Source organism: Lepidochelys olivacea, assembly GCF_965140295.1.
Source record: "Lepidochelys olivacea isolate rLepOli2 genome assembly, chromosome: 10".
NCBI lineage: Eukaryota > Metazoa > Chordata > Testudines > Cheloniidae > Lepidochelys > Lepidochelys olivacea.
Genome location: NC_140420.1, coordinates 50,939,164 through 50,952,535, shown reverse-complemented (window position 1 = coordinate 50,952,535; position 13,372 = coordinate 50,939,164). Strand labels below are relative to the sequence as shown.

The following is a 13,372-nucleotide window of genomic DNA, read 5'->3' as shown; positions in this document are numbered from 1 at the left end:
CATATGGTAGAATAGGGGGCATGAACTGTCACTCAGAGATACAGAGGATGGGAAAGGAGTGTTAAAAAATCAAGACTGACCAAAAAACACAGTATAATCCTTAAAAAAAACAAAACAAAATACATGATTTTGGGGGGCCAATCTTATGAATTTTTTGGGGGTGGTGAGCTACTCAGGATTTTTTCCTCTTGAGCGTGGCAGTTTTGAGTAGTCCAGATTCTGATCTCAGTTACATTGAAGTCAGTTTTCAGAGTAACAGCTGTGTTAGTCTGTGTTCGCAAAAAAAAAAGGAGTACTTGTGACACCTTAGAGACTAACCAATTTATTTGAGCATAAGCTTTCGTGAGTTACAGCTCACTTCATTGGATGCATCCGATGAAGTGAGCTGTAGCTCACGAAAGCTTATGCTCAGATAAATTGATTGAAGTCAGTGGCTTTATTCCATATTTACACACATATCTAAGAACAGCATTTGGCCCAGTAAAATTATTCCAGGCATGTATTTGACCCAATGGGCCTGTGTAAGATCATATTTCTAGGATAAATTGAAAAATTGATTGGAGCTAAAGCTGTGTAGAAGGAATTCTTAAAATAACCCAGAAATATAAGGCCAGTGTCTGAGATGCCTTATGCACCTAAAGAAAAGCCTAAAACATGTTAGGGACTGTAGACTTGTGGGGCAGTGAAGACTCTTCTCAAAGAGATGCCACACCTCCCCGGAGCACCGTGATGTTCTCTTTGGTGGGTTGTGACAATTCACCCTGGAATGAATCTCAATTCCTACCAATGAAGTTTACGAATAAACATCTCTGAGACCTCCCAAAGGTTCTCCAACAAAGACAGGGAAGGTCTCTTTACATGCCTGATATGTCCCTAAAGTAAAAACCGATCAGAGAAAAAAAAATCCTTCTAAGCCATCTTACGTACGTTATAATGAAACCAAAAAAAGGGTACATGGCCAATTTAAGAACTCCCTTTCCAGATCACTTTTAAGGTACTGAGAATTCTAAGTGCCCTGCAAAGTACCACGCTGATTTACAGCCAACTAATTTGGAATAGAAATGCCCATAAATATCTGAGTTAAGTGTTTTGGGGGATTCTTGCAACTGGCTTTTCCTTCTATGTGGATTTGAGAAAAGGCTCTTTGTAGAGGCAAGATGGATCAGTGGGTAGGGCCTAGCCTGGGACTCAGGAGACTGTAATTCAATTCCCTGCTGTACCACTGACTTCCTGTATGACTCTGGCCAAGTCACCCTATGTTGTAAGACAATTAGGCTGCCTAAAGAAGTGGGGACTGAAAACACGGAAATGGTGATGTATGCTGATGTAAGCCACCAAGATTTTATTTGAGGGGGTGTGTCTATATTGCAATAAAAAACCCACAGCACCACGTCTCAGAGCCCAGGTCGGTTGACTTGGGCTCATGGGGCTTAAGTTGTGGGGCTAAAAATAGCAGTGTAGATCCTTGGGCCCAGGCTCTGAGATCTTCCCCCCGTCACAGGGTTCTGGAGTCCAGCCCAAGCCCAAATGTCTACACTGCCATTTTTAGTCCTACAGCCCAAGCCTTGTGAGCTCGAATCAGCTCACCGGGCCAGCCTCAGCTGTGCTGTGGGTCTTTTATTGCAGCATAGGCATACACCCAAGTTGCCATCTTGCTGGTTCGCTGCCAAATGTCAAGGAATCCTTTTTCTATGCTCTCAGCATGGAGTTTATTTACTCTGCTTATCTGTCTCGGAGCATCATTCAATCCATCCCAGACACATGCTCTTCTGATAATTTGTATAATTCTATTAGGCTGGAGGAAATGGGCTGTATGTCCCTTTGATTTTTCAGTAGGATCTCAGTCTTTTTGGTCCTGCAGCTTAACTCTTTGTGGATGTGTTTGTTTCTCAGCCTTTCTAGGATTTTCTGACTGGGCTTTTCTCCCCACCCACCTTCCTCTTCATTTTAATTAACGAGCAGCTTTTGCACTACAAACAAATAAATTATAGCAGCTAGACATGAGCTAAAGCTCAGATCGGAATCCAGATTCCCCGAAGCTCAAGGGGTGTTTGTCTAATAGCAACTACAAACCATACTAAACTTCAGGTGTTTTCCCTTAATTTGGCTTGTTGCTGTTGCAAATGTCCAGTGATATTTATATTCCAAAGCAAGATCTTCTTTCTCATCCAGCTGCTGGAGCTCATGATGAAATCAGCTAGATCAGTAATAAGGTTATTTTCATGGTAACAGACAGTGATGTGATATAAAAATGTGATTATGACAACTGCAGGACTATGTAGAAGAAGGGTTTGGGCAGACAGGGGAAAAGCTCCTCCAACCACAAATATCTGCAGTAACACAGAACCTGCAGTTACACAGAACTGCATGGCATTTACTCTTCATAACAAAGTGTTTTATAAAAATGCTTCTGGAAACCAAGCCCTATCCAGCTCAGATTATGAGTCAGGGGAAACGGGATTCTTCTCCTGCCCCACACCATGATATTGGTGCCAGCTTTGCAACAAGCCAACATTCAGCTGTTGTCCACTGCTCTTGCTCATTTTGCTTGTTTGCCTTTTGCCACCACAGTCCCAAACAGATTGATCAGGAGCTGTGTCATGTGTGTGCAGTATCTCATAAAAATGTTACATTTGATTCCCTAATAGGGGCTCTTGGACCAGCCCTGGTCAGTCCAGGCAGAAGTAGCTCTGAAAAGAAAAGGGAACACTTTCCAAGTCTCCTGGGCAGAGACTTTTCCCAATAGGATGGGAGCACGGACTGGCTGAAAATTTTTCTATTGAAATTGTTTTTTGACAGAATTTTTGACAAAACAAATTTTTGTGAGAGGTGTCTGCTTTCCGTGTAAAATTTCTGTATTTCATTGAAAAAACAACCCCCAGAAAAACCGAGCCCAACCTATAGAGAAGAATGGGAGCATGAGGCACTGTAGTGCCAGTTTAAATCAGATTATTTCAATTGTCAGTGGAAATATTTTGATGAAATGTCAACATTTTCCATTATAAATTAAAATTAATTTTTTTTATTGACACTTTCCATGGGAGAGTGAGGGAGAGGGGAAGGAAATATTTTCTGACCAGCTCTAATGGAAACTAAGCAAAGCCAAACAGGGGAAATATAAAAAAACAATGCTGAATAAAGCAGCTTTATGTATAGTTGAACAAATAATACAAAAAATCAGAAAACTAGCTGAAAACTGAATTGGCTGGCTATATGAATACTTAAAGCAGCTTGCTATTAAATAAGTATGCTAAATAAAAGAATGTATAAAAGCCTGTGTAACTTCCTGCTCTGTTGTACAGGATTTGAAATTCAAATCTCCCTGTACCTTTTTAAAGCTTCAGATAAACTTTTCTGCTTCTCCACCCCGTTGTAATTATTGGGTGTAGCACACCGGGTAACAAACCAACTCAAGCTGTTGTTCAGCCTCTCGGCACTGGGTGCCGGCAACACTAGGAGCATTGCCTAACATTCTCTTATAGCACCCTGTTTAAAACTTTGCCAGACTTTAAATGTTTGGGCTGAAATTTTCTGTGCTGGGTCTTGTCACAAGCTGAATTACTTGTGAAAGTTTCAGCAAAAATGAGTCAGCCATTTCTGATAAGAAGATTAGGGAAAAGTACATTATTTTATCCATGATAAAAAAAATTCTTACAGCTGTTTAATCGAGAATCTCTAGTGCCTTCATTTTTTGGAGCAGGGAAGTCATCTGGTGCCAGAGATATACTTTGTACCATCCCTGCGAAAATCCACCAAAATCCGGCCAAATTATAAACCTCTGTGAAATTGCAGTTTGCACATGCTCAGTAGTGACTGTTAGTTTGGCTTTTAAGTTTGCTGAAGATTCTATCTGCCCTGAGCTTGCTCCAGCTCAGCCCTTAGGGCAGGGGTGGCCAACCTGTGGCTCCGGAGCAACATGCGTCTCTTCAGAAGTTAATATGCGGCTCCTTGTCGGAGGCACCGACTCCAGGGCTGGAGCTACAGACGCCAACTTTCTAATGTGCTGGGGGATGCTCACTGCTTAACTCCTGGCTCTGCCACAGGCCCTGTCCCCACTCCACCCCTTCCCCTGAGCCTGCCATGCCCTTGCTCCTTCCCCCTCCCTCCCAGAGCTTCCTGCACGCCACGAAACAGCTGATCCAGAGGTGTGGGGAGGGAGGAGGAGGCACTGATCAGTGGGACTGGGAGCAGGGCTGAAGAGCTGATGGGGGGGCTGCTGACGTAATACTGTGGCTCTTTGGCAACGTACATTGGTAAATTCTGGCTCCTTCTCAGGCTCAGGTTGGCCACCCCTGCCTTAGGGGGACTGAGCAGGCCTTTCCCTGCAACTGCTAGCTGGGAGTGAGGGCTGTGGTGGCACCAGGTGCCAGAACTGAGAGCAAAGAGACTCTCCTGCGCTCTCAGTGACCCACCCCTGTGTTGGCACCCAGCAGCATGAGGGAAAGGAGGAAGCAGTTTGATGTGAAGGCAGAGAGGTGAGGAGCGGTGTCTTGTGTGTGAGCAGAGACCGGCGTAGGCAGACCTGGTGGTGCTAGGCATAAACGGACTAAGCAATTGCTTAGGGCCCTGAGCGGCTTAAGGCCCCTCCCCCTGCCCTTAATTATTAGTATGTGTTGGGGAGGGGAGAGAAGGCAAAAATATTCCTACTTAGGGCCCCTGGTGGGCTAGCACCGGCACGGGCTTTAGGGCCAATGGGATAGAGCACATAGACTCTGTAGAGACTGGCTGTAGAGTGCAGGGGCAGGACGGCAGAATAGACAGGCTGTGCAGGGGCTATGGGATCAGATGGGGAACATATTTGCTATGGTGCCTATATCGCTGTTCTCAAGTTTCATGCTGTGTGTACCAGTGTATGCTGGGGGAGGCTGGAGCTGAATTCGGCAGGAAAGGCTCCCTAGTTTCTGTGCCGCTCTAGAGGGGCAGACTGGAGAGTCTGAGGCGGCTTGTGTTGTTTTTTATACTAAATTAATTTGATTTTATTCTGCTCTTAAGCTGTCAAGGCCAGATCCCTGGGTCTGGTCAGGCTTTGTTGGGGGTTCTCCTTCTCTGCTGCCCTATTAGGGTATAGCTCTCTGTCTCCTTTACACTGCCAGAGTGGTGCAAAACAGATGGAGTCTGTCCAGTACTTAATTTGTAATGAAAGAGGTGCCGGGGCTCAAGCAATTTTTTTTTTACATTCATAACTGATGCAGCAAGCCTAGAGGTGCCGGGGCTATGAACTGCCAAGCCTAGAGGTGCTGGGGCTATAAGCTGCCAAGCCCTGGAACAAATTAAGCCCTGAGTCTGTCCCTGGATCTCCATTGTACTGCAGAATTTTTACTGAAAACATTCACTGCATTAGAGAGAATGTAAGGGGAGAAACTGAAGGTTTTGGCTCATGGACAGGGGACATTTAGGGTTTTTGGGACCCAGAAAGGCAGGGAAAGAGGTTTGGGATTGTGGGATACACTGAATGGTTTTGTTAAAATGATTGAAAGAATTTGATAGTTAATATTGACATTTATACTGTCATTGTTAGGTTTCAGCATTAGCCCCTGTTGAGATGATTGGGGGTGTTGACACTCCACAGCTTTTGGTTTGGGTTGTCAGCAGAGCTAGGCAAACATCAGGCATCTGGTTACACTTGTAAGGTTTTTTCACAACCAAAAGGGCTAGAATAACATTTTTTATATGAAACCTTGGATTGTAAAGCACAGTTCTGTGAAAACCCTGCAGCTGCAGAATCCTGGAGTACAAGGAGGCCTGCCTGTCTTACTGTACGTATGCATTCTCTCCAGGTGGTATAAGCAGGCCTGACCCTTTCAGCTATTCCCACAGTCCACAGATTGTCACAAGGACATGGCCCCAACATCTCCTGTTGGGAAACCTGAGGTACTACCACACTCAGAAAAAGGAGAACATTGCAATTCATATTGAATATAGCTGCCTTCACCCAGCTACCGTACACCACTCACAGTGGTTTTTTGAAAGTAGGTTGCATGAAGTAGGGCAATTGGTTTATGATACAGAAACAATGTCTGGTAAAACTAATGGTGTCTTCATCTGTGAATTATCTACTAGGTTTAAACTTTTACAGTAAAGCCACAGAATTACGAACACCTCAGGAATGGCAGTTGTTCATAGCTCTGAAATGTTTGTAATGCTGAACAAAACATTATGGTGGCTCTTTCAAAAGTTTACAGCTGAACATTGCCTTAATACAGCTTTGAAACTCTTCTATGCAAAAGAAAAATGCTGCTTTCCCTTTATTTTTTAGTCATTTACATTTAATGCAGTACAGTACCGTACTTGCTTTTTTTTTTTTTTGTCTCTGCTGCTGCCTGATTGTGTACTTCTGGTTCCAAATGAGGTGTGTGGTTGAATGGTCAGTTCATAACTCTGGTGTTCGTAACTCTGAAGTTCTTCTGTATTCTGTTAAGCTCACATAGAAACAACAGTTTAGAGCTTCTCCTGTGGAAACACTGATGCCCCTTAGTGATTTGTTTCAGTGGTGTTGCTTACTGGTGCTCAAGTGACTGCATATGATATTGCCAGATGAAGCTGAGATTGCTCCAGAACAAAAAATGCAGTTCTCCTGCAGCAGGGTATGAGTAACAGCTAATGAAGTCAGTAGGTGGTAAGTCCTATCCTGTAGTAGGAGAATCGGGCCCCCAAATCTCCAGTCCCTAAGACATGTTTATGTACTTTCTCAGCTATTTTCTGAGAATTGCATTGTAAAATACCATAATCCATGCCCAAAAATAATTTCCTCCAATAAAACAGGATGGTCAATTTGGATTGATTCTACTTTGCTGTTTCTTCCCCATTTTAGCGCTGCTCTCTCTCCTTCCCATAGAGTGAGCTTGCAGTCCAACCTCATCTTGAGTCACCATTTGCCTCTGCTCCTTATACACTTTCCTGTTGAGCTTCAGATTTGTGGTGCTGTATACCAATTCCCCTTTTCTGAGTTATAAAGGCTGCTGGAACATTTTGGAAGTAAGGCTATTTAAAGGAGAGTTTTTTTTCATATTTTATTTAGATTTCACCAATGAACAGAGGGTATAAATATGTTTATTTATCATATATTGAGTTGGGCTCCATAAACCAAACACAGAGTTTTTTGATGCATTTAAGGAAATAAATACTGTAGCAATTGTTTCTCTTGAAACAGCAAAATTGTGCAATGTGAACTGCAGGGTCTTATGGAAACATAATGTCTTTCCCAAAGTGGCATAAGTAAATGCCATTTTAATAATGATCCTGGTGCACTCTGAGGAAAACTGGTAAGTTGTAGAAATAAATAAATTTCTCTGTAAAATTTTTAAACATATTAAAAAAAGAGCCAATATTTAATCAAAAGTAATGAAATTAAAAAAGAAAAGATTGTCTTCTAGAAAATTCCTAACATCATGTTAACACAGCAGGCCAAATTCTGCTCTCAGTTCACCAGTGTAAATCCAGACTAACTCAACTGACTTAAATGGCATCACTTTGGATTTACACCAGTGGAACTGCGAGCAAAATCACGTGCAGCATCTGTGTAAACATTTTACAGTTTTAAATGAGAGTTAAGGGCTCACAGCAGCAGAGTGGTTTTGAAAAAGGGGCTGGAGAAATAGCCCAGCAGTCCCAAGGACACAAACAAAGATGAATATCCAGAGAAACAGTCTGTCCACTACCATGGCAACATACTTCCAATCTTCAATGACCTGGAAGAAAAAGTCAATTAAAGATACATAGCAATTTACCATGTTCATCTCCATCTCTTTTGTTGATGCTCAATGTTTGTAGTTTGTATATGAAAATAAGAGAAAACAATTCTTAAGGTTCAGGATCACCACAGGGGTCAGGAAGGAATTTTCCCTCATATAATGTCCTGAACAGTTGGTGAATGACACTATAAATAGTTTACACCTTGCTCTGAAGCAGCAGGTATTGATCACTACTGAATGCTTGGTGCCAGACAGGATGGATCCTCAGCATAATCCAGTAAGCTCCTGTGTGTGAATTGTAATTTGCTGATACTATTCATCCCAATTAATAACGATGAACAATACTTACTGCTTTTAAGAAAATAATTCTGTAGTTGATCTTGATTCTCAGTATGCAAGTGTTTTAATACATGTTAGCACTGCTGGTTGTACTCAAATCCCTGTCCAGTGTAGATGAGATCCTGGTCCCATTGAAGTCACAATGGGAGTTGTGCCATTGATTTTAATGGGGCCAGGATTTTACCTCCTATCTTTACATACACTACAGTGACTACAGGCATACTAGTGAGTTGTAAAGGGAAAGTGTTAATCTTTTTTATCACTTCTATTTTTTCTTTTATAATTGACTCTAGTTACACATGGGAATTCTTCCTCTTAACAACTTCACAGTACTTCCCAATTGACTCCTGCCTTATATTAGACCATTACATATTTCCCCCCCAATGAACACATGTACCTCCCATTGCTGTTAATGGGTGTTGTTACATGCTTCTGAGAAGAGAATATACTGTAGGTACATGAACAGTCACTATCAGAGCATGATACTAATGGAAAAAGCGGAGACTAGAATTATGAATCTAGAAAACAATGGTTTGTAACTAAGCACTTTAAGTTAATGTCAGAGGACCTGTGTGCAGAAAGCATTAAATTAATGTCTAACTTACAATACCTTGGAAAATTGCTCTTTAGTCTAGGGTGAGGACAGGGAGTTTGTGAATCATAGGACTGGAAGGGACCTTGCAAGGTCGTCTAGTCCAGTACCCTGCACTCATTTTTTAATATCCAGTATAAGTTCTTTACAAAAGCACAGATAGTATTGAAACACTTTTTCAGCATTGTGAGGCCTATACTTGTTTAAGCTTAAGGCTATATTTACAGATTTAGCATCTGATCTTTCTTTTTTTCTGTTGACCAGTAACTAGTTCCTTGAAAATGCAAGAAAGTCACCAGTGTGGCTTCATGTGGGATTCCTGCAAGATCTGAAGGGGAAAAGGAGCCAGGCTTTCAGACTACTTGACCTGTATAGTAAAAGGAGAGGAGGAGGACAGAGCAGTAATGGAGAACTTAAGACTAGATTGGGAGCTGGGGCAGAGGAGGGTCACGTAGGAAATTTTTCATGGATGCGGGGTGGGTGTTGGGGAAAGTCATGGGTGTTCATCTGAGCCTTCTGAGTTTTGCTGAACATTATTCAATGGATACTTATATGAACTTTAATGTACTAGCTAGTGTAATGTGTCTCTACAGGATGGGAGCAGAACTGCTCGAATGTGTGTCCGAGGTCCTATACTGCTCATAGCTGATGGAGAGTCTCCGTTTGCTCAAGTGGAAGAAGCCTCAGCTTTTGTGGTATGAATATTGTGGTTCTATCTACACTCTTGCCAGACAGTGCTGAATGATCTTGGGAGGAAATATAATGACCACCATGTGTCAACCAACCAAACAGGGTATGGAGAGCTAATTGATAGCGCTCCAAAATAATCCAAATAATTTTAATCCAAAATAATAGCGTTCCTAGAAAGGGTTTGTGCCAATCAAACTAAATCCATTTCTAAACCCATTTAGTTAAACTACCTTATGTAGCCCAGCTCTAAGTAACTTACTCTAGCAGAACGCAGCCATGGTCATGGCTGACTTACCTGCAGTCCCTTCATTATGGGCCCAGTTATATGGTGTTTCCTCTGAACAGGTATTGAATGTTAACCCTCTCCCTGCCACACACTAGCTGTGGTCTCTACACCCCATTACCTTGCTGATGTAAAAACACAGTTTGTTTAACGTTAACTCATCTCCATCTCCCTCTGCCCCAAAGCAATAAACATGTTCTATTTGTGGGGACTGAGATTCTTGTCTGGCACACTGCTTTTTAGAACAATATCCACTTTATCAAGTTGTTATTCATAGGAAATTTATAGGAAAATAAACTTATTACTAAACAGTGATTGACTATGAAAATTATAGTTAGGATCTCTATAAAAATTAACACTAAGGAAGATTGTTGGGTTCTTATTTCCCTTCTGAAGAAGAATACACTTATTTGAGACATCAAAGGAAAGAAAACTGGGGTTTGGAAAGATGGGAATGATTTCTCCTGTTACTTACACTTTGGTCATTGTCCTCACTTTTCATGTGGTCTGCTATAAAACTGACTCCATCAATTGCTTCTTGGACTTCTGGAGAAAACTTCATTGAAGATCTTAACCTAAAATCTTGATGGCCACTGATGTTATCCGGATTCTCAGTAACTTTCAAATCATATTTTTTGGCAGAGGCTGTGTTCACAAAGTAGGTGGAGTTTTTGTACAGGTTGGCTGGATCAGTGCATAGATTATCAGATTTATTCTTTCTGCGCTTGCTTAAGCTTTGTCTTGCAGAGGTATTCTCTGGGCGTTTCATGAACAGAAAAGTTGGAAGTTTATGAAGGAAAATCACCTTTACCCATGGGGGCATAGTGTGGGTGCTGGGAGATCTGTGATGGACATTCAGTACGCAGACGCTGGTAACTATTGAGAATGTTACTAGTACCATTGTAAACATCAGGTACTTTCCAATCAGTGGAACATCCAGTGATGTTGGCGGGACAATTTTGGAGATCAGCAATAAGAACACAGTCAAGGCAAGCAGTACAGATATGCATAAGGTCATCTTTTCACCACAGTCTGAAGGCAAGTAGAACACCAGGATAGCCAATGATGTAATAAGCACACAGGGAATTATAAGATTGATGGTATAAAAAAGAGGTTTCCTTTTAATAATAAAGTCGTATGTCACATCAACATACTTTGGGTCTAAGGGGTTAACATTCTTTCTTCCTGGAAGTGCTACAATATCCCATTCTCCACTTGGTCTAAAGTCATCCATGCTTGCCATGGAAGTTTTAAGTACCAAATCTATTTCTGTGTGATCATATGTCCAAGAGCGGAACTTCAGTGTGCAGTTTTGTTGATCAAATGGGAAATGCTTCACCTCAATCCTGCAGGCACTCTTGTAGATGGCTGGAGGCAACCAGAAAATGCTTCCATTGTTCTTTAAAATCACATTTGTATACACAGAAACTTCATATGTACCATCCGCGCTGAGGAAGTGGGAGAAAAAACAAACAAATAATGAAAAGACAAAAACAGCGAGGAGTCCTTGTGGCACCTTATAGACTAACAAATTTATTTGGGCATAAGCTTTCGTGGGCTAGAACCCACTTCATCAGATGCATGGAGTGGAAAATACAGTAGCAGGTATAAATACATGAAAAGATGGGAGTTCCCTTACCAAGTATGAGGTCAGTCTAATGAGACAATTCAATTAACACTACTTCTTGTCAACTGTTTGAAATGGGCCACTCTCATTACCACTACAAAAGTTATTTTTCCTCCCTTGGTATCCTACGGGTAATTGAATTGTCTCGTTAGACTGACCTCACACTTGGTAAGGGAACTCCTATCTTTTCATGTATTTATACCTGCTCCTGTATTTTCCTCTCCATGCATCTGATGAAGTGGGTTCTAGCCCACGAAAGCTTATGCCCAAATAAATTTGTTAGTCTCTAAGGTGCCACAAGGACGCCTTGTTGTTTTTGCTGATAACAGACTAACACGGCTACCACTCTGAAATCAGTGAAGAAACAGAATATGGGTTCAAAATACAGAAAAGGACAAACTACTACATTCTCAGCCTCCTCTACTGAATCCAAAAGGGATCCCACTATCTCTGCTAGAATTAAACTTCTGTACCCTTTCAATGATAAAACCCATTTTCCAGGTATTTATAAGTTGACAATCAAAACTATGTATACATTTTTCAACCTGGGAATTAACACTTTTGCCAATAGTTAGACAATATCATTTATTAATGATAACGTGTATGTCTAGAGCCTGTTTCATCCAATAATCACCAAGTATTTTAAAAACAATTAATTATGCATTATTACCCCCATTGGGATGTGTAAAGAGATGTAAAGATAAGATCACCCATCACCAAAATGCAGCCACCATTGCTTTGGAACACAGCCATTAACAGCACATGGCAACTCTTCTGAACAGTTTTGAGCAGGAAGTGAAGAAGAATGCTATATTCAGTTGGGGATACAGGGGGAACATGGCAGAACGAATGCAATTACATGAGTTGTAATTTAGGCAGGATAATTGTGATTAAAGCTCCTGCTCTTACTAAAAGTGCCATGGGATTTTTAATGCCCACAAATTCTTAGTTTAGTTTCTCATCCAAAAGACTAAAACTGTACCAGAAGAGTGTCCTCCATCACCAGGGTGGGTAACTGGTTCAGTGGGAAGAGTGTTCCCTAAGTAATGGTGAACACCACTTCCTGCCATACTTCAATGCTCCTTGCAGAATCCTTGAACTAACAGCTTGATGCCACTTTGCATTGCTGTCCTAAAAAATATCATAAGCTAAGTGGCATGACTGCAAATAAATATTCCTGAAAGTATGATCAGGCTGAGATAGGTTTAACAAAAAAGGCTGTTAAGATCCCAAGATTATGTTGCTTAAATATGTCATCCACTCAGGCAGCACTTTTCCCCAAATACGTATTTGTTGATTAAACTTAACTGATCCTGTTATTGAAAGACACCATGAGGCTAGAAAAGAGTAACTATTCATCACCTTATTTCTCTATAAATTAACAAACACATGAATAAAAACTTGAGTAGGAAAGTCATTTTTAATAAAACAGGGTTAGTCAGTTTTTAAAGTTAGATGAGAGTAAATATAGTAAGGGAGAAATTGTCTGAATTAGAGTACTCTTTATGTTTTTCCTTTTCCTTTTTATTAAAGAATATAAGGGGAAAAATACATAATTTAGAGGCCATCTATCGTCAGCAAAAAAAATCGGATTAAATTTACCACGGATGTAAATAGCTCCATTGACTTCAACTGAGTTGCACCTACTTTCTGAAGCAGAAATTATGCCATAATATTTAGAAATAGGCATAAGTAATTATTCGCTGTTAATAAAGCTCCTTGAAGAAGAAAAGAGCCATGTAAGTATTAACATTTTTCTTCTAAGTAAAGTGTGAAACAAATAAACAGCCAAATAAATTCTGCACATCAATACTGCGTGTGTGATGCAGAGTATTGATGTGCAGAATATATGTATAATTAAAAAACTCTCCTAATCGGTTACAGTTTAAAGATGCCAGTCTGACAATCCCAGAGAATAAAAATCAACTGAGACCATCAAAGCCATTTCATTTAGGTAATTAACAGCCACCAGAGGCAAGCATGTTTGAATCACTGACAGCATCTTGCCGGCTTCTCTGAATAGTTACTACAACTCCTGAGGAAGCTCGTAGAAGGAAGGTAATATGGATGGGGAGTGTTCAGCTGTTGTTACCTGCACTGGATGTGCCATGTTTGTCTTTCTTCCACAGGACAGAAGCGACTTTGTCTGT

General features: G+C 41.0%; 1 protein-coding gene across 2 annotated transcripts in view; it reads right to left on the bottom strand.

Moving 5' to 3' along the window:
• Positions 1 to 7,326: 7,326 nt before the first annotated feature.
• CHRNB4 (cholinergic receptor nicotinic beta 4 subunit) overlaps positions 7,327 to 13,372 on the bottom strand; it is a 30,716-nt gene continuing 24,670 nt past the window's right edge. For both annotated transcript variants that reach the window (XM_084642164.1, XM_084642165.1), the window contains 2 exons: positions 10,071 to 11,043; positions 7,327 to 7,688 (listed from right to left, as the gene is read on the bottom strand). In XM_084642164.1, coding sequence (XP_084498290.1) covers positions 7,548 to 7,688; positions 10,071 to 11,043 — 1,114 coding nt within the window. In that variant the 3' untranslated portion in view covers positions 7,327 to 7,547. The remainder of the gene's footprint in view (positions 7,689 to 10,070; positions 11,044 to 13,372) is intronic.